The sequence below is a fragment of the Armigeres subalbatus genome, chromosome 2 (genome assembly GCF_024139115.2).
Source record: "Armigeres subalbatus isolate Guangzhou_Male chromosome 2, GZ_Asu_2, whole genome shotgun sequence".
NCBI lineage: Eukaryota > Metazoa > Arthropoda > Insecta > Diptera > Culicidae > Armigeres > Armigeres subalbatus.
In genome coordinates this window covers 429,339,300-429,360,886 of record NC_085140.1, presented here as the reverse complement: position 1 = coordinate 429,360,886, position 21,587 = coordinate 429,339,300, and the positions used below count along the sequence as shown (strand labels likewise).

The window sequence follows — 21,587 nt, the reverse complement described above, 5'->3', positions numbered from 1 at the left end:
AATATTTATTTCAGAAATAGTTTACAAGATAGGCAACAAAATAATTTACTGTTCGGGACCATGTAGCAAAAAAATCAAATCAATTCTCATTACGTTTAATTGGAACTACGCTTTGGTCTGGCTATACACCATCGAGGAAACCGCCATTTTTCCTCCCACTTCGGAAGAATAATTGGATACTTCATCTTGACCAAATTGGTGAGCGTTGGGTTGGATCGAGCTGGGATATCTCCTACGCTCGGAGTCATTTTTCCGCCCAGTAGCCATGGCCATGGTCCAACTAGTGACTGGTTCAAAAGGACCGACGGTAGACATGGACACCACCGCCCGGTACTGTGGTGTTCAGTTCGCTGCTGTCCCGCCAGATGAGAGCAGGTAGGTATCGAGCGAAGTGCGGTGAGCTTCAAAGCCACAACAATGATGATGATAAATGGCAATTTCGTGCACCGGGTGCCTAATTGAGTCCTTCTTCTGGGCGAATCGGCAGTCAAAGTGTGAAAGGGAGCTAAACGGCAGTCGTAGAGAATGAATTGTGCCGAATTATTCACCTTGCGAGTTGTGACGTTGCTTCAGATGGGTTTGATCCCTGAAGCTGCATTTTTGAGATAAAATATGAGAGAGTGCTCTACGGTGTGACCTTTTTGAGCAGTTCAATTTTGATGATTTTGTAGGCACCTCCCGAAAATTGATGGCATCATGTAGGCACGTCACCGAGATCTAATTTAGTTTGGGTTGATTGATTCTCGTAAGGGTGCAATTCCTCCACCTGCGGCCAACACCTAGTACTCATACGTTTTTACATCCTGAAATTTGGTTTCCTGCTAACGGTGCTTAAAAAGACTCGACTATATCTGGTTTGATGCCTTAGCAAAAGTGATAAAATCAACCCAAAACTTTTAAAATGCGCACCATATCAACTACATCGCTGTAAATATTTACCGAGATAAATAATGGTTCTAATATTACAAACCTAATCACGAACAAAATCTGAACCAATTTCCGCAACCATCAACACGCACTTACAATCCCCTTACAACCCACGCTCACATTTGTGCTTAGGCGAGCGAGGGCGAGACTAAATCATGGCACTTAATTTTCATAATTTGCCGTTCGCTATTTCGTGATAGGAGATCATTTTATCTCGACCATCACCGGTACTCGCTCACTTGAGGCCTTTCACGAGCACACTTGTGACTTGAGTGGCCTCTTCTGAATCTACTTTAATGCTTATGAGGCAGCAACACACTTCCCCACACCCTCCGGCAAAGCTGCTTTCACTGGCACTCATTCCGCTCTTCAAGATTGAACGGATAGTGGTTCCGTTCCTACAAGTTGTTTCGCATTTATTTCACTCCCAGCGCCCCGGTCCGCATCCTCAACCTCAACCACTAAACCAACGATTTGACCAGGAAAAAGGGGTTGAGCACCGAGCAGAAACGGAACCAACCCGTAAGCAGAATGCGTTCAGGAATTCCAGTCATGTATTTCCCGGAACTCAACCATTTGAGAGGAGAAAAATTGCTCCAGCTCTAGTCGTGGCACACCCTTGGAAATAAGCATAAAGACAGACGTGATGTTTGTGTCAAATGGGCTAATTTCGGGCTAGGATTTCGGATTCTGCGGATTCAATCATTTACAATTGGGTATGAGCTCAACTTTTGTTTCAATTTAAGTGATCCGCAGGTAAATCTTTAATATGGTCGTTCATAGGTGTTAATACATTTTGTCTTATATAGGTTTCAGAAACTGCATTCTGTTAATTGTTACATTAACGTTCATCAGTTTAGTTATCAAAACTATGAACATTGAAATATCAATTTATGATAAACATCACGTCTACTGACTGTCTTTAATATTATTTCCAGTGGTGTTGTCGTTCTTGCGAGTTGCAAGAAGGACACTAGCCCTTGAGGGGCGTGCGATAAGGAAAAGTGCGCTCCATTGCTCGTTCGAATTTGCTTACTGTTTCTCGATAGTTGTAAAACACACCAAATTCGGAATGCAGAACAGCGCAGACGAATCCACGAGTGGGAGCTTTCCAGGGCATCTGCCTGTGGAATCGGGAGCAGGGGTGGAATAAAGTATTCCAATAAGCTGTTGCCGAGCTGTTTTACTCGAGCGGAAACATGACTCAGCAGCAACAAGATTTGTTTGACCAAATTGGTTGGATTGTTTTGCCGGATTTCATTTTGGGTTGCTGCATCAGCAGAGCAAACATATTTTCGGAACAATGAAGTTTGCACTGGAAGGAATGCACCTCTATCTGGAGTATGTTTATACGGAATTGATCTGATTTGATCTGAGTATTTGTATATTTGAATAAGAAGTATTATATCATGCTTATGAAGTATGTATATTAGCTGGAATGCATTGATTACACTTCCATTTTACCTTCCTCTATACACACCTCCATCTCCAGATCAGACTCATCACCCCGAGTCAATAAATTCATTTCACCACGGTTCACCATCAGATAGTCCATTCCTTCGCTCAAAAACGTCTTCGGCAGCAGCCATTTCTGAAATTCGCGAACCAGCATTCGACAACCTCGCACAACGTTACGTTCCGCATCGCTTATGGTCAGGTCCCCGTATACAGGCCTGGTCGTACTCGGAGCAATCAACCACAGCACAAATATGTCCTGCTCCGGATCTGATCCATCCTGGGCCGCTTCCCGCTCTTGACAAATGTCATTGAACATTTCTGGTGGTATGTCGTCGTCTTCCAGCATATCTGTTAGGTGAGTTTTGCATCCCATGACCATTACCGGGAGGTGCTTTTCGAAGGCTGCACAACTGGCCGACAGAATCGAATTGCGATGAGCAAGTCCAGTTTGGACGGGACGCAAATGGGTTCCTTTTCCACCGTACAGCAACAATCCCATACAAACTGGTTGGCCATACGGGAAGATGGACTCGCGGAAAGATAGCTGCGCTTTTTCGCCATCGTTCACAGACTTGATGTCGATGTTCTTGTGCTCACTTACTAAGTGATCGAGGAGGGTTGTTTCCGTCAGAACCGTAGGGCATAAAATGATGGGACATTTTGAGGAATTTCGAATTGATGAGTGCGACGCAGAAGTGTTTTGCATGACGCGTTTGATATGGCGACTTTGGTGCGATAGTTTAACACAGAAAGGCTACTAGATTGCGAAAGACTCAACATTTAGGAAGTATCGCGGTATCTGGATCCTATAGATTGGATCGTTGGTGAAGCAAGCTGATCGTAGAACGATTGCTAAACCCAAGATGAATACACCACTAGGTGTTCCAATCTGCCAAATTCACGATTCAGCCATCTTGGATTTTAGTATGGGAGAGCCAGCCGGTTTGTTTATGTTTTGCACCGAAAATGAATTTTTCACCCCCGCCTTCTTCTCGTCCATAAACTGAGCACATTGAAACACCTAGCTGTGTATTCATCTTGGCTAAACCCTACAATGGCATATGAAGTCATAAGAATCATGTTAGGTATGTTGATTCGACGGAAATGGACTGTAAATTCCTATATCGTTTGTTACTGCAAACGTTGGTGCTTTGTTAAAGAACTCGGTAAATTATCTAAATCCGTAAAACAGTAGTTTGTGCAACTAGCAGCAAAAAGATGAATTTTTCAGCACGATTCATTAATTTATATAGCTTACATCTAAACAGATAACACTGAATCAACAATTTGATGCCTCGAATGCGCCTCACGCTCGCCAAGTCGTTCTGTACCTGGTCAGCCCACCTCGCTCGCTACGCTCCACGCCACTTCGTACCTGCCGGATAGGAAATGAACACCTTCTTTGCAGGGTTGTTGTCCGTCATTCTTGCAACATGCCCTGCCCATCGCACCCTTCCGGCTTTAGATGCTGGGTTCGTCATGGAGTTGGGCGAGCTCGTGGTTCATCCCTCGCCGCCACACACCGTCTTCTGGCACACCACCAAAGATGGTCCTAAGTATCCGTCTCTCGAATACTCTGAGTTTTTCAGCACGAATTGTACGTTATTATCTTGGATCCTAGGCTAGGCTATTATGTTGAACGTCAAACTTAAAGGAAATGTCAAAGATGCGGTTCCTTTTTTTATTCAAATAAACAATCTTTCGAATTCTGTATTGGAAAAAAATATGACAAGTTCAGGCAAACTAGCTTTATCGTTTGATGAAATAAAATCGAATATCAATTCTTCATTTTAGGAGCCAATTGTACAGTCTCAAAGAATCGTGTATGACTTACGTCCTTTAGGTAAAAACGTTATGTCTACCCGAGTAGACGAAAATAGCTCAATAATATCAAATGTTGATAAGATAGCAAAATGAGATATGGACATGATTGATATAAGAGATAAAAGATCAGACGATAATATCAAAATTTTGCACTAAAATATCATCAGAAGATCAAGTTATGCTATTTGTAATAAGTGATCAATATCATGTGCCATTGGTTTGTTCTTATCCATAGCATATCGTGATATTTAAATGATATTTCGGTGCAAATTTTTGATATTGTTGCCTGTTCTTTTATCTCTTATATCAATCAAGTCCATATCATGTTTTGTTATTCTGTTCATGGCTTCTGCCCGGGTAATGTTTGTCATGCTTAATGTTGTACATTTTACCAAGTTAGTTAGAGTTAGTTAGAGTTTCTGCTAACAAATTTGACTTGCTTTAACGCGCAACGCTAATTTGGGTAATGAACCTATAACATCTTATTTATACCTCGCATCAGTCATGAAAATATTGGAGATAAGAGAACACAATACTTGACACAGAGAATACGCTGCTTCAATAGGTCTTGATTGACAGTCGACTATGCCCAGAACAGCTGGATAGCACCATATATCCAGTTTTCAACAACTATATCTTCATATAGCCTCCAAACTTCACCCATCAACATCCGCTAGAGCTATCTCCGCTGAAGCAAACATCTTACCATTTCACCACGTTCGCGCCGCCCTCCTTTCCTGGCTGAACTCTACTGCCATGGATCTAGGAGCAAAGGAGATTCATTTTTTTTTCTATTTTGATTGGCTACAGCTCTTCGGTGAACCTACGCCGAATGGAGTATCCGTCTCCACTGGACTCGATCCTGGGCCAATCGCTTCCAGTCGCCGTGAACATTGAGCGCCCTCAGGTCCTCTTCAACTGCAAAAAGCCATCGTGTACGCGGCCACTTCCGGGATCTCTACTAAATATTATCTTCGCTTGACGTGCTTCCGGCATATAAACAACGTGACCAGCCCACCGTAGTCTGCCGTGTTGAATGAGCTTAATAATATCCAGCCCTTTAAATTCCGACGTTGCAGCCATCCAAAAGTTTCATTATTTGAGAGCAGCTCTGAAAGGTGAAGCGGCTCAGCTCATTGAGTCCATTGCGATTTGCTCAGCGAATTACAACCTGGCTTGGCAAACATTGGTGGACTGGTACGCCAATGAATACCTGTTAAAGAAACGGCATCTCCAAGCACTGCTCGAAATCAACTCGGTTAAAAGGGAAACTGCTGCATCTCTACATGCACTGGTGGATGAATTCCAGCGTCACACCAAGATCCTGTGTCAACTAGGCGAACCAACGGAATCCTGGAGCACCATCCTGGAACATCTATTGTGCACAAAACTCCCTGACGACACGCTTAAAGCCTGGGAAGAGCACGCATCAACCTCTAGCAACCCGAACTACCACTGCTTGATCGAGTTTCTTCAGCGTCGTATGCGCGTTTTGGAGTCCATTCTGGTGAATCATCATCATCCCGCATCCGTTCCAAACGTGTCATCTCATTCTTCCAAAAGGGCTTCCAATTTCCGTGTATCATGTGCTTCTACTTTCAATTCCGCCTGCAAATGTCCAGCTTGCAATCAAGATCATCCGCTTATGAAATGTGCAAGGTTCAACCAATAGTCTCATTCCGAACGGCTGCGTTTCGTATCGAGCAAGCACCTGTGTCACAATTGCCTTAAAAGTGACCACATTGCTCGTAATTGCTCATCAACTTACAGCTGCAAGCATTGCCGTAAACGTCATCATACGATGCTGCATTCCGGTGACGTCTCTCGATCAGTAAACGATTCGCCTTCCACTCGCACGTCTATGTCGACGCAAGCCTTCCAGTCTGCTGCTTCTTCCGTCGCGGAATCAATTCCCCGATCATCCGTCGTAGATGTTGAAGAATTTCCTAGAGTCGTTGTCAGTGCCTCTGCTCCACAATCTCGAGAAGACGTTTTTCTGCTGACGGTACTGGTGAAGGTAGTCGATGCATACGGACAAGACCACATAGCGCGTGTACTGCTCGACAGTGCCTCCCAACCAAATCTCATTACGGATCGTCTGGCACGACGATTGCACTTGAAACGGACTCCTGTGAACGTGACAATTCAGGGAGCTGGAAATATCTCAAAGAAAGTGAAGGAATCGATCTTTGCTCGAATCAAATCGCGAAACGACAGCTTTGAATGCGGTGCGGACCTACTATTAATGGACACATTGACTTTAGATCGTCCAGCACAAGATGTATGCATCGAAGACTGGCAGATTCCTCAAAATTTGTCATTGGCCGATTCCATGTTCAATAAGAGCCAACAGATTGACATGATTCTGGGCGCAAAACACTACCACTCGTTCTTTCCAAGTACTGCTCGTTTTCAGTTGTCCGACAATCTTCCGACACTGGTAGACAGCGTTTTCGGTTGGGTAGTAACGGGATCAGCAAGCACGGGTCACCCTATTCAACGGCAATCTATTACTCCCAGTATCGTCGCTGTTTCTATGCCGACACTTGAGGAATGTATCGAACGTTTTTGGAAAACTGAAGAATTGACCGTTGTCAACAACTATTCGGTAGAGGAGCGCCACTGTGAGGATTTCTTCCAATCCACAACGTCTCGTGACGAGACAGGCCGCTACATTGTCCGGCTACCACGGAAACCCGATTTCGACGCGATGCTAAGTGAATCCAAAATCAGCGCTCTTCGTCGCTTCGAGCAACTCGAGCGGCGACTAGAACGGGACCAAAAGCTGAAGGAAGAATATCACGATTTCATGAGGCAGTACCTCTCCCTCGGCCATATGCGATTGGTCGAGTCGGACGATGGAAACCACTCCCACACATACTATCTTCCTCACCACCCCGTTATCAAGGAGGCAAGTACAACCACCAAAGTAAGGGTCGTATTCGACGGCTCTGCTCGTACTTCAACCGGCTTCTCCCTGAATGAAGCTCTCTGCGTGGGTCCGGTGGTCCAAGATGATCTTCTTGCCATCATTCTCCGGTTTCTGACTCATCCCGTAGCTCTGGTTGGTGACATAGCGAAGATGTACCGGCAGGTTGGCCTACACCCAGATGATTGTCCTTTGCAACGCATTCTCTTCCGGTTCACAAAAAACTCCCCAGTTCAAACCTATGTATCGCAAACCGTCACCTACGGTCTATCCCTTGGTCTATCCCCTTCCTCTTTTCTGGCGACGCGAGCACTCCAGCAAGTTGCATCGGATGAAGGTAATGACTATCCAGTTGCCGGCCAAGCACTTCGGAAAAACTTTTATGTAGATGATTTTATTGGAGGGGCGAAAACCATCGAGGAAGCTATCCACCTACGAGAAGAATTGGCGAACTTACTCTTGAAAGGTGGATTCATGCTGAGAAAGTGGACTAGCGCTTGGAATTCGATGGGAACCAGAGTTCGATACACTTCGTTTCGATTCCCCAATACAGCAACGTAATGAGCCTCCAACAAAGCGATCAATCCTCTCCGACATCTCTAGACCCTTCGATCCGCTCGGCTTAATTGCACCCATCGTAGTCAGAGCCAAAATCCTGATGCAGGAGCTATGGTCCCTCTCTTGCGACTGGGATGACCCACTGCCTCACATTATTCGACTAAAATGGGAAAAATTTCGACTTGAGCTTCCAAGAATTGCAACCTATCGAATTGATCGCTACGCCTTTCTCCCAGATGCGCAAATCGAGCTGCATACTTTTGCTGATGCGTCAACGTCTCAATACGGAGCATGCACATACGTCCGTTGCGAAAATACTCTGGGTACCGTATTTTCGGTAGCTCCACTAAAGAGACTGACAATAGCTCGCCTGGAACTGTGTGCTTGTGTTCTGGCAGCTCATCTACATCATCGCATCAAACAAGCAATCCACATCAATGTATCTCCATCGTATTTCTGGTCCGACTCTGCCGTTTGTTTGTATTGGATTCGAGCACCACTTGCAACACTTCACCCATGGAAGCAAATGGAACCATATATCCGGCTCCGAGAACCCTGCGGATCTAGTTTCACGCGGAATGTCAGTGGAAGATTTCCTGCAAAGTGAAGATTGGAAGCATGGCCCTTCATGGCTAGCACACCAATAGTCATCCTGGCCAATTTCAAACCTACCTGCCGTATCGGAGGACATTCTGGAAACCAAAAGCGTTGTTGCATCCATTCAAACAATGACCAGCATCAACCCATGGTTTCTTCGGTGGTCGTCCTATACTCGACTACTCCACACTGTAGGATATTGCCTCCGTTTCGTAACAAGAACACGTTCAAAGGCCAGAACCCAGTCAATTGCACCCCTCACGGGAATCGAACTCGACGCGCAGTCACTCACCGTCCAGGAGCTTGTCAACGCTAATGCCCTTCTAACCAGGCTTGCCCAGCAAGATGTCTTCGGGGATGAGATCAAGGACCTGCAGCGAGGAAATACCGTAATGAAGAAATCGCCAATACGTCGAATGTGTCCATTCATCGATCCGGAAGGAATACTACCAGTAGGAGGCCGATTGAACCTGTCTCAGCTTCCATACCAGTCCAAACACCCTGCCCTCCTCCCAAAAAATCATCCATTCACCAGGCTAATCGGAGAACACTATCATCGGAAGCTACTTCACGGCGGCGGGCGTCTTCTGTTGTCGTCGATTCGTGAGGAATACTGGCCACTGAACGGTCGTCGTTTGATCCATAGTATCGTACGTAATTGTTTCCGGTGTATACGCCATCGCCCGCAGCCCGCTCACCAGCAGATAGGTCAGCTACCAGCAGCGAGGGTTTTACCAAGTCATCCCTTCTCCAACACAGGCGTGGATTATGCTGGTCCTCTATACATGAATCACATCCATAAACGAGCAGCCCCGGCATATTTATATGTTTCGCAACAAAGGCTGTCCACCTAGAGTTAGTTGGGGACCTCTCCACCCAGGGGTTCATTGCAGCTTTACGCCGATTCATTGCAAGACGTGGAATCCCAGCCCACATTTATTCGGACAACGGAAAAAACTTTGAGGGAGCAAAACGAGAGCTAAACGTAGCATAGAATCCAACTCAACCTATAACACTCGTCAGTCGAAGTTCAACCTGCATGTGCAAAGCCCGTGGAAGTTTAAATAAAGATTTCATTGCATCCCAGTGTGTTAAGCTAAACCACATAGTCCTAGTTAATATTCTAAGAAGAAAAATAAACGTAGTGTAGTGCTGAACAATCTTTTGTGTGCTTTGATTGCCTAGTCCGTGCCTCGTTGCCGTCGTTGCCCCCGTTGTCGCTGTTGATGTTGCTGCTGCTGGTGTAGTGAAGCTTATTATCCGTTGCTGGTACCGTACACGGTGGAGCTGCGTGGAAGAAAACTCAAACATAATTAGAAAGATCGAAGACACAACGTAGGACGCATTATTGGTAAGCGCCAACACTTCGTTTTGCTGGTATTGATCGTGAGTCCAATCCTCGCTGTCTCCCTCTTAAAAGGCACAAAAGCCTCTTCCACGGCACGGCGATCAATCCCGATAATATCGATATTGTCCGCAAATCCCATCACCCTGCTTTAATCCATCTAAGGTAACAAATGACGTCGATATTTCATCCGCAACCCTTACACTTGATTTTGATCAGTCCAACGTTATACTGGGTCAGCAGGGACAGCAGGGACAGCATGGACCATGTCCAAGGGCTTGACGACCCCTCCCCAGCTGTCTGCGAGTCAGGGAGAACTGCCTAGGGCGTGGTGGGATTTAGCAGTGGGCTCTGCTAAAATCCCTCCCAAAAAACCACAAGTGCCCGTAAGCGGACTCTATCAAAGCGACTGTGTGCCGCTTCAAAAGCACAAGCCCAGGGAGTGCCAATTGGCATGTGGAGTGTCCCTACTTCGGTAGGGTAGTGCGTGAGCTGCTTCGGCAGGGAGTGAGTGATCTGTTTGTGCTGAGGCAGGAGTGTCATAGCGCGTCACCGCTATTGTCACCTCGAAGCGCAGCAGAAGTCTGAGTATGGACTGCACATGCTGAGGTAGGAGTCGAGGTATCGACACCTCGAGGCATTGCAGTGGAGTGTTAGAGTGAGCACCCGAAAAAGGGTCACATGGAGCGAATGGTCTTTGGAGAAGCTGCTTCGGCGGCAGGGTAGCAGTGGGTTGTACCCACACACCTACAGTTGTGCACATGTGGTGCATGGGGAGTGTCCCTGCTTCGGCAGGGTAGCGTGTGGTCTGCTTCGGCAGTGGTGTGATTGATCTGCTCGTGCTGAGGCAGGAGTGTCGTAGCGTAATATATGTAGGCCCAGGCAGTTACCGCTATCGACACCTCGAAGCGCAGCAGAAGTCTGAGTATGGACTGCACATGCTGAGGTAGGAGTCGAGGTACCTTCTCGACACCTCGAGGCATGGCAGTGGAGTGTTAGAGTGAGCACCCGAAAAAGGGTCACATGGAGCGAATGGTCTTTGGAGAAGCTGCTTCGGCGGCAGGGTAGCAGTGGGTTGTACCCACACACCTACAGTTGTGCACATGTGGTGCATGGGGAGTGTCCCTGCTTCGGCAGGGTAGCGTGTGGTCTGCTTCGGCAGTGGTGTGATTGATCTGCTCGTGCTGAGGCAGGAGTGTCGTAGCGTAATATCTGTAGGCCCAGGCAGTTACCGCTATTGACACCTCGAGGCATGGCAGCGGAGCGCCCGGGAGAGCATCCAAGTTAGACTCAAATGGAGTGAATGGTGTGCGAGCACCCAAGTCAGTCTCGCGTGGGACGAGTGCCTGTGTGAGCGATAATGAGCGAGTACGCTTAGTACTGCCGTCCCCCCAGAAGTAGTACTGCGAGGTAGTTCCTGGGGGAAACGATGATGGAGCCCAAGGGAGTTTAGTCGGTATTACCGGTATGGTCGAGTCCGACACTCCAGTACACTTCCGTGTGGTAGTTTGGCAACTACAATGGCAAGTCCAACGTTATACGAATCAGCCGTATCAGTTTCGCCGGAAAACCATGTTCAAGCATAATTTGCCATAATTCATTCCGTTTCACTGAATCATACGCCGCCTTGGAATCAATAAACAGATGATGTGTCTGCAAGTTGTACTCCCGGGATGTATCAAGGATTTGTCTCAGGGTAAACATTTGATCCGTCGTTGATCGGCCCTCACGAAAACCTGCTTGGTATTCGCAGACGAAGGACTCTTCAAGCGGTCTCAATCTGTTGAACAGAATACGGGACATAATTTTGTACACCGAATTAAGGAGGGTTATTCCTCGGTAATTGGCGCACTCCAAACTCCACCCAGCAAAAACAAGATCGTATATAATAGCGAATAAGTGTACAAAGTGGAGGCCATATACGTACACTTTGCATGCAGTCAAATGGAGAAATGCGCCTATATCGCCTCCACCTTATACACTTATTCGCTAGAATATGCGAGTTTGTGTTGGCTAGGCAGTTGCTTTCTTAAAGATAGGGGAATAGAGGCCGCCCTCGTCTTCCCATATTTTCTAATAAAGCTGCTCACTGCCATGTTTGAGAAGTTCAGCCGGGAGCTGGTCCTTCCCCGCAGCCTTATTGTTTTTCAGCTCTTTAACAGCTTTTTTAACCTCATCTAGTGTAGGTGACTCCACAGCTTGTCCATCGTCGCTAATATTTATTATGTTCATCGATGCACCGTCACTTTCACTATTCAAAAAAGTCTCGAAGTGTTGCTTCCACCTGGCAGTCACTTCGGTTTTATCACCAAATTCCCTTCTTGGTCGTTGCACATGACGGGAGATGGCGCTGTCTTTCTCCGCACGCCATTGACAGACTCATAGAACCTCCGCATATCATTATGTTCCCTTTTTTCCTGCGCCTCACTAATAACTTGTTCTTCATACTCTTTTTTCTTCCTGCGGTGGGTTCGTTTTTCGGCTGCTCTTGCTTCCTTGTACCGATCTCTATTCGTTCGCAACGTTCTTCTCGTCCGTCACTCTCTGACACTCCTCATCGAACCAACCCGTCCTGGGTCCGTACATCGATAACATCCGAGAAATGGCGCCCATCCACCAAAACATGGTCTATCTGGTTGCAAGTTTCACCATTTGGGTGTCTCCAGGTGTGCTTTCGGATATTCTTTCGTGCAAAGTAGGTGCTACTGATGGCCATCCCTCTGGCAGCAGCGAAATTTACTAGCCGTAGGCCGTTGTCATTGGTAGCGGAGTGAAGGCTCTCCCTACCAATTATGGGACGGAAAAGTCCTCTCTACCGACCTGAGCGTTAGCATCTCCGATAACAATTTTCACGTCATGCTTTGGGCACTCTCCATAGGCTTTATCAAGACATTCATAAAACGTGTCCTTCACGTCGTCGGATTTATCGTTTGTCGGTGCGTAAACGTTGATTAGGCAGTAATTGAAGAATTTGCCCCGTATCCTCAACACACAGATTCGTTCGCTAATGGGTTTCCACCGGTTATACTTGAATGCAGTGTTGGTCGTGGGGTCCACGGCTCGGAATTCACGTTCTCCGGATCTGGGCCATCGGACTTCTTAAATAGCGGCCACGTTCACTCCAACCTTCTGTAGTTCACGAGCAAGAAGGCTCACTCGTCCAGGTTCATTTAGGGTCCTGACATTCCAGGTACCGAGTTTCCAATCATAGTCCTTATTTCGTTGCCGGGTCGGTTCCAAAATAATGTTCTCGTTTTCTTCTATCTTCATTTTTCGTGGTATTTGAGAGACTTCAATAAACTACCTTACCGGGGTCGCGTTACCTACATCGCGCTGGTGGGGCTGCCACCTTAGGTATAGCTGACGCGATACAGCATTTCGTTAATCAACCGCTGGGTACCAGGTAGACGGTTTTTGAACCGCACTAGAAGGAAGATCCAAAGACAGTGTCTAGACAATTCATTTCAGTGACATGGACTTATTTGCTAAAAACTTTTTACAAAAGTTTTTTGCGATTAAGGGTTCTGATGAACATGAAACGATTGCATGATTCGATAACAGATCACTGCTCTACAAACAAAGGGTAGGACATGAAAGCAAAATTACAAAAATGTCATGAAATTTTATTTATATACATTTTATTTACTTACATACATGTCACGCTAGCTCCCACGCCGCCGAATTTAGATTAGTGTCTTATTAAACAATGTTGTAAGATCATTCAAACATTTCAGGTTTATCAAAAATCACGAATTGTAAATAACTTTTGGAAAAAGGTACAGTTCTTTGCATTGGAACTAATTTCCCATAGCACCGAAATGACATTAATCAACTCTTCCTGAAAATGAGTAAAAAAAATCCGGTCACGAGAGATAAAAGTGTCATGTTTAAACAATTTAGTGGTCGTAGAGCGTCTGACTCTGTGCAACTGATAATGGCGATGTCACGAGGCACTACATTTTAGATATTGGGATTGCTTCTCAATTCGATTCAACGTATCTTTTATCCATTGGAAATTGCAAATCTTTCTCGAAAACCAACTTGATTACCGACCAAATCCAATTGGAGACCTGGACACTTCAGCTAGTAGAAATTTATTTTTATTGGCTTTCGATCACCGATAAAAACCCGACCCAACACTTTACTGCGAAGGAGGAGAAGCTCCTCAGTCAAGTGTTTTCTTTTTATTTTATTTTTTCTTAGGGTTAAACGAACCAGCTTCCAATTCCATCTCAAGGTTTCAAAAGCACAAATCTCAACTCAATAACAATATCGAATCTTCGGTAGGAGTATTTTAGCTTTACCTTGTCGCAGCTCGCATGTAATAAAAACATTTACCATGTTTCACCCCCCCGATTGATTTAGATGTGCACCCTTGACAACGTGACGCGTGGGTCCACAAATCCATTTTGAGACCGTTGTTAGATTTCGTAACAACGGCCTTAAAACGGATTCTTATACACCTACGTCCTACACACACAAGAGAAGCCGAACCCCCGCACTTTGTGCCAAATTGCAACTCCTTCACCAGAGGGAAAACGCTGGCTTGTGGGGGTGGAATGGCTGTAAATTTTCCCTTTGTTTGTTTTCCGGATCCGAATGCGAGTGTCGTCGGTCCATTTTGCCGGCTGGTGTGACTTTTCGGAATCTTAAGAAACGATATCGCAACGCGGTCGGCTGCTCCAAAGCTGTTTGTTATTGGGCCACACATGCTGGCTGGGTGGTGCCAAGAAATTTTAGTGGCAACCAACGAGCACAGCAGCGGTGAACGGAGAGAAGAAAAAAATCGAAATCGTTTGATGGCCGTTTTTCAGTCATTTCGGGCGAAGCCAGAGGGAAGTACTTTTTAACGATTGAATTCCCTTAAGAGGCTCGTAAATTTTTTAATGCTTCCACCGAAGGGACATGGGGACGCGATGGGTGGAAAACAGACGGAGATAAAATATACTGTCCTCGGCTGGTTAAATTGGCAGCTGATGGTCAATTTTTAGCCGGGGACCGTTTTTACTGGGTTTTATATTTATGGGCCCTCTGTTGAGAGGGGACTTTAATGGTTCGGTACAATTGATCTCAAGCTTTCTCCTGTTTTCAGTGCTACTCTGTACCATTCTTAAGCATTTATATAGTGCTTGAAAAAAATAGTTTTCGTTTGGATTAAATTATGTTTGGAAGTAGAGTTAAAACCTAACAATAATTTTAAAAAGATATAACGTTTGTATGCGGAAATCCATTTTTCCGGGTTTTGCCAAACATATATTAACTCTTAAACTCTTATGAAGTTTTTGGAATCCTAGAATCACGGATTGCAGAAGAATTTCATTTTGAAGTTCAGAAAAATGTCTAATGTTAACTCTAATCTCAAGAAAACAAGAAATTATTTCTCTCTGATGTTTGGAAAAACTTTCCAAGAATTTTCGGAAGAATTTCCCTTTGAAAGTGATTGAAATTTCAAAGACATTTCTCTATAGGAGTTAAGGAATTCTAAGGAACTTTCCGAAGGAATTTCCCTTTAAGAAATTCGAAGGAATTTCCTTTTCGGAAACATAAAGAAATTTCTTTTTCGGAAATTTGAAGGAATTTCCCTTCGGAAATTTGAAGGAATTTCCCTTCGGAAATTCAAAGGAATTTCCCTTCGGAAGTTCAAAAGAATTTCCCTTCGGAAATTCGAACGAATTTCCCTTCAGAAATTCAAAGGAATTTCCCTTCGGAAATTCAAAGGAATTTCCCTTCGGAAATTGAAAGGAATTTCGGAAATTTGAAGGAATTTCCCTTCGGAAATTCGAAGGAATTTCCTTTCAGAAATTCAAAAGAATTTCCCTTCGGAAATTCGAAGGAATTTCCCTTCGGAATTTCCTTTTCGAAAATTCGAAAGAATTTTCTTTTCGGAAAATTTGAAGAATTTCCTTTTCGGAAATTCGAAAGAATTTCCTTTTCGGAAATTCGAAAGAATTTCCTTTTCGGAAATTCGAAAGAATTTCCTTTTCGGAAATTCGAAAGAATTTCCTTTTCGGAAATTCGAAAGAATTTCCTTTTCGGAAATTCGAAAGAATTTTCGAAAGGTTTTCGAAAGGTTTTTTTCAAATTCGAATAAAAATCGTTATAAGAAATTCGAAAGAATTTCTCTTTTAGAAATTCGAAAAAAAAATCCCTTGGAAATTTAAAAAAATCTCCTTTGAAATTTTGAAAGAATTTCCCTTTTGAAAATTCGATACAATTTCCCTTTTGGAAATTCGAAAAAAAAATCCTTTTGGAAATATCCTTCTGGAAATACGAAGGAATTTACTTTTTGGAAATATGAAAGGAAATACCTTTTGGATATTTGAGAGAATTCCCGTTTTGGAATTTTGAAAGAATTTCTCTTTTTTAAATTCGAAAGAGACAAGAGTTTGGATCGAATATCGGTATCACGAACTAGAGCGCGTTTTTACGATCAAAGTTACGGTTTGTTTTTAGAGTACATGCACTACAGTGTAAAAACCACTAGTTGTGCAACTGATAGAGAAGAGACTTTAAAGCATTGGAATAGTGGAGTTTTTATGAGTTGTGCCGTTAAGAGCTGGAAATACCGGGGTTGAGTTCGTGCTTTGAGACTGACAACAACGTCAACAGCGAAGCTTACCCATTCGTGTATCTTGTACCGTAATTCGGCTAGCATAGCAGCAAGATTGCATACAACTTCGCTTGCAAGCTAAGCTTGCCGTAGCTAGCTGAGATCTAAGCTCTGCAGACAAACAAAACTGCTCTAAAGTTTCGAGCAGTACATACTGTTAGGCGTGCGGAGGGAGTAGAGTGAAGATAGTATAATCTCACAAAAAATTGTCTGGACCTTTGAACGTGTTGGGCAATTAAAGTATAAAGGTTAAAACGTTCCTATCACAGCTGGACCTTTAACGCTTGGTTGTGTTAGTATTAGGGAAAAGCGTAGTCGTCAACCACTTCGGTGGAGACGCAGGGCTGATCAACTGGACCTTTGCCACCTGGAGTGTCAGCAACGATCTGTTGACCATCCATGTCGATAGGGGATAATACATAACAAACCGTGTATCGTGACCGTATGGCCACAGTTTCTCCAGGAACAGGGTACCCCCCAGTGGGAGACCCTCCGTACGATAATGACTCACAGCAACAAAGTCAAAATGCGCGTACAGTGCCAATCTGGATGGACCGCCGAGACATACATGGACAGCGGAGCTACTTACAACTGTCGACCCGCGAAGAGGGAAGAATTCTTCCCACCCCATTTATCGTAGGAAAATCCATCGAACAAGCGTGTGGCTGTGCAATTGAATCTGCAAGGACGGAAGAAAGAGGAACAAAGTACGTGCTGACGGTTAGGAGTATGCAACAGACGAAACGCCTGCTAAAGATGGATAAGTTAGTTGATGGAACCGAAGTAATCGTAGTACCGCACCCTAGTCTAAATAAAAGTCGATGTGTAGTAAGCTGCCGGGAAGTTATTCAAATGACCGAACCGGAGCTGCTAGTGGAACTGAAAGAGCAAGGTGTCGTAGAAGTTAGACGAATTACAAGACAGGATGAACGTGATAGACAAAACAGAGTGAACACTCCAACACTCATTCTTACCATAGGAGGATCCGTAGCGCCCAAACATATTATGTTTGGCCCTTAAGGGTTCCAACAAGATTGTACTATCCGAGTCCGATGTTATGCTACAATTGCTGCACGTATGGACACACCAAAGCAAAATGTTCGAAACCAACTGCCTGTAGAAATTATTCTGGGACGCGTCAAGGAGAACTGGAGAATTGTGATCAGGAACAATTTAGTAGAAATTGCAAAGGACGGCATCAGCCTGTTAGCCGCAAATGTGCTGAATATGTCAAGGAGGAAAAATCATCAAAATAAAGGTGGACACAGGAATCTCGTTCGCCGAAGCCAGGAAAGAATACGAAAAGCAACACAGTCAAAGAACATATGCAGCTGTTTGCGGAGTACAAGAAAGGTTGGAACGTACAAGAAAAGACGCAGAAGTGGAAATGTTAAGAGCGGAAATAAGCCAATTGAGAGAAGCAGCGAAGGAGGACGAGAAAACCAAAGAAATACTACGACTACGACGTGAAGTAGAACAAATGAAAACCATGCTATTGGAGTTTCAAAAAATGAAAAGTGAACTACTAGAAATTAAAAAGAAGAAAGCAGCAGCAAAACAACAAATCGAAATATCTGAATCTGAAGAAGATGCCCTCATGAATGACCCGGAACCAGAAAACCCAATTGGAGAAATAAGCGAAACACAAACCCTTGACAGCAGAGGGAACATGGAGGAAGAAAACGCACTAAGGAAACGACGGAAGCAAGAAAAAACCAAACAAATATCAACGGTAACAGCTATACGATCTCGGAGTTCGTCCAGGATCAGGAGCATTGGATCACAACAGGACAATGACGAAGTTGCCATCGGAGGAGACCCAAGAGTGAGAAGAGGAAGATCTTCCAAGCAACAACATGTCTAGGTACTTAGAAGCAACCAGCAGAGGAAACACAGGATTTGAACTAGGCAACGATAATGGACAAGATTACCGGATACAACCTGATCAAGCAAGGGAAGAAATAGTTATTAATGATGTGAATTCAACTCTAAATGAATCCAACCAGATGCCAACAACAAACTCCAACGCCGAAGGTTGGTCGAGGCAGCGCGAAGAGAAAGTAGCCTCCTCACTTTTCTTAGGAGAAGAGAACGCTTCTAGGGACGAGGGCGAGGAAGTTACAGTCCAACCTGTGCTCTGTCAGTCGCCTAGACGTTCTGCCAACCACACGGTAAACATAAACAAGCAGGCCCTATTGATATCATGGAACATACAAGGCCTAAACACCAGTAGAGCTGAATTAAACTTGCTCATAACAGACAAAGAACCAGCGATCATATGCCTCCAGGAGACAATGTGCTCCAGCCAACACCCACCTAATATAAGAGGATATAACATTTATCACCGTCAACGAGAAGGAGGACGTCGAGCAGCCGGAGGTGTACTGACAGCGGTAAGAATGAGTATCGACTCTGAGATGATCGAAACGGAAACCAGTATGGAAGCAATAATAGTAAAGGTAGGCCCTCCACTCAATGTCTGTATTGTCAATGTATATTTGCCACCCAGAGAAGAAATTACCAGAGATAAGCTTTTGGACCTGGTCGCCCTTTCCCAAGCACAATGCTTTTTGTAGGAGATTTGAACGCACATCATAGCCTTTGGGGTTCCAAGGACACATCACCTCGCGGAAGAACCATTGTAGAATTCATAGAACATGGTGGCTTGGAAGTCTTGAACACAGGAGAAGCCACACATATAAATCGCTCCAATGGAACACTCTCATGTATAGATGTTGCTTGCTGTACTACAGATCTGGCGGGACAGTTAGAGTGGGTAGTAGAAGAAGATTCACATGGAAGTGATCATTTCCCTACAATGATAGCTTTTCCCGGTGAGATGAGACAATCAAAAACAAGGCCAAAATGGAAAATAGAGGATGCTGACTGGGAGGCTTACAACGCTACGGTGAGATTTGCATACATAAGTGATCCTCAAGATCAAATTCGAGAGATTACACAGGCTATATTGAAAGCAGCAGACGTAAGCATACCTAAAACGAAAGGATACAAGGGGAAACGACGCACTCCTTGGTGGAACAACGAAGTTGCCGCAGCCATAAAGAGTCGAAGGAAAGCACTACGTAAGCTGAAGTCGCAGAGCACCGATTGTAGTAATAAAGAAGAAAGGGCTAGGGTGTTTAGAGAAACCAGTGAAGTGTCTCGTAATATAGTGAATAGCGCGAAGAAGAAAAGTTGGGAAGCATTTGCAGGAAGCTTCACATCTCAGACCCCAGTTAAAGAAATGTGGAAGAAATATCGTCTTATTGAGGGAAAAAGAAAAAGTGGAGTTATTAGTGCTATAGTGTATAAAGGTGAAACAGCTAAGGCTGATAAGGACATCGCCAATTGCCTAGCAGACTCTTTTGAAGAAATCTCTAGCAACGAATCCTACAATGTGGACTTCGCGTCGTGGAAGGAAACTCTAGAGGCGGAAAAATTAACATTCAATGAAAATACAAACGCAGCATACAACCAGGACTATACGTACTACGAACTTGAAGAAGCCCTTGAAGGCCTAAAGGGTTCTTCACCAGGAATGGACGGAATACACTACGCGATGATCACCAACCTGCCAACAGACTGTAAAATCCAGCTTCTAGAAGCATACAATCGCATATGGAGACAGGGTATCTTCCCATCTGAGTGGACACGTTCTATGGTAGTGCCAATCTATAAAGGAAAAGGCCTGAACTCAAACCCCCAGAACTATCGTCCAATATATCTAAATTCATGCATATGCAAAGTGATGGAACGCATGATTAATAATCGATTGACCCATGTACTAGAGACGGAAGAACTTATCGGCGAGAATCAATACGCATTCAGGAAGGGAAAAACGACAGCAGACCACCTTGCTTCCCTAGAGGAGACCATCGATGAGGCGTTGAGTAAGCACCATTACGCGCAAGTAGTTTTCATGGATGTTACCAAAGCATATGATACAACGTGGAGACGCCTTATACTTCAACGGCTTAAGGAATGGAATGTTGATGGCGCTATGCTGAGATTTTTAACAAAGATGCTAGAAAAAAGGACATTCCGAGTTCTGAAAAATGGGACGTTATTCGACGAAAAACAATGGAGACAGGATTATGCCAGGGGTCTGTGCTTAGTGTGACTTTGTTCCTTATAGCCATCGATACAATATCACAGTTCCTGCCACGTAACGTAAAGTGTTTAATCTACGCAGATGATGTTATCCTCATTGCCACAGGAGAAAATATAGGAATTACGCAAGCATGCTTACAGGCAGCTCTAACAGAAATTGAGGAGTGGCAGAGAAAGACTGGCTATAAAGTATCTGCTGAGAAAAGTGCAACAGTAATTTTTCGACGCGCTCGATCCCGCAAACCCAAGATACCCAACCCACTTCAGCTGAACGAGAACAGTATTCCACTGAAAACAAGTCATAAATGCTTGGGAGTGACATTCGACTGCTACATGAAGTTTCGGAAACACGCAGAAGAAGTGAAAGCTGTATGCCAGCAACGAATCAATTTCATTAGAAGCATAACTTCAAGAACATGGGGAGGAGACAGAAATACCCTAATTAAAATCTACCGGGCAACAGTATTGGAAAAAATTTTGTATGCTGCTCCAATATTATCTAGAATGGACAACGAGGGAATTAAGTTATTGGAAACAACTCACAATGCGGGATTAAGAGCATTAGTGGGCGCTTTTCGAACCAGCCCAGTTACCAGCCTACAAGTGGAAACCGGAATTCCAAGCTTGAAAACACTCCTAGCACAACGAACGGCGATCTATGTAGCACGCAAACGAGGAATCAGTAGGCCAATCGATGGTGAAGTTGATGAATCATGCAGAAATCTCATTAGTGACGAGGAAGATAGTTCTGGCGAAGAATGGGGAATAGTACCTAGCAGGAAGGATACTGCGACAATAAGAGGAACTAAGGTCATCGAAGAATTGCAGTTAACATTGCCACCCATAATGACCTTTATTCACCCACACATTGCACCTTGGGAAAGAAAGTCTGTCAAAACGGACAGGTGCCTGTACACCTTAAGTAAAAAAAGGAGCGCAACCAATAGAACTGCGGCGAAAATTCTGCAAAATGAAAAATACAAAATACAGAATACACTCAGCAATATATACAGACGGCTCGAAGAAAGACGAAAGATGTGGTTTCAGTGTAGTAAGCAAGGATCTGATAATACGCAAACGCATAAACGATAGAAGTATCATTTTTACTGCGGAAAGCTTGGCTGCCAAAGAAACGTTATCCTGGGTGGCAAGTCAAGAGCGTGTTGGGGCCTACATTATTTGTACTGACTCCATGAGTGTGCTGACTACGTTAGAGAAGAGACGAATCA

The 21,587-nt window shown here is 44.4% G+C and overlaps 2 protein-coding genes across 2 annotated transcripts in view; both read right to left on the bottom strand.

The window, feature by feature from the left end:
- The window catches only part of LOC134213554 (lachesin), a 608,862-nt gene that overhangs the window by 278,540 nt on the left and 308,735 nt on the right, over nt 1–21,587 (bottom strand). The window lies entirely within an intron of this gene.
- On the bottom strand, nt 2,286–3,195 carry LOC134217931 (uncharacterized). Its single transcript, XM_062696779.1, has one exon. The coding sequence runs from the start codon at nt 3,089–3,091 to the stop codon at nt 2,375–2,377; it is 717 nt and encodes a 238-aa protein (XP_062552763.1). The 5' UTR covers nt 3,092–3,195; the 3' UTR covers nt 2,286–2,374.

Bases quoted from the DNA above. Each gene is read 5' to 3' on its own strand.
- LOC134217931 (XM_062696779.1), bottom strand. From the start codon at position 3,091: ATGCAAAACACTTCTGCGTCGCACTCATCAATTCGAAATTCCTCAAAA.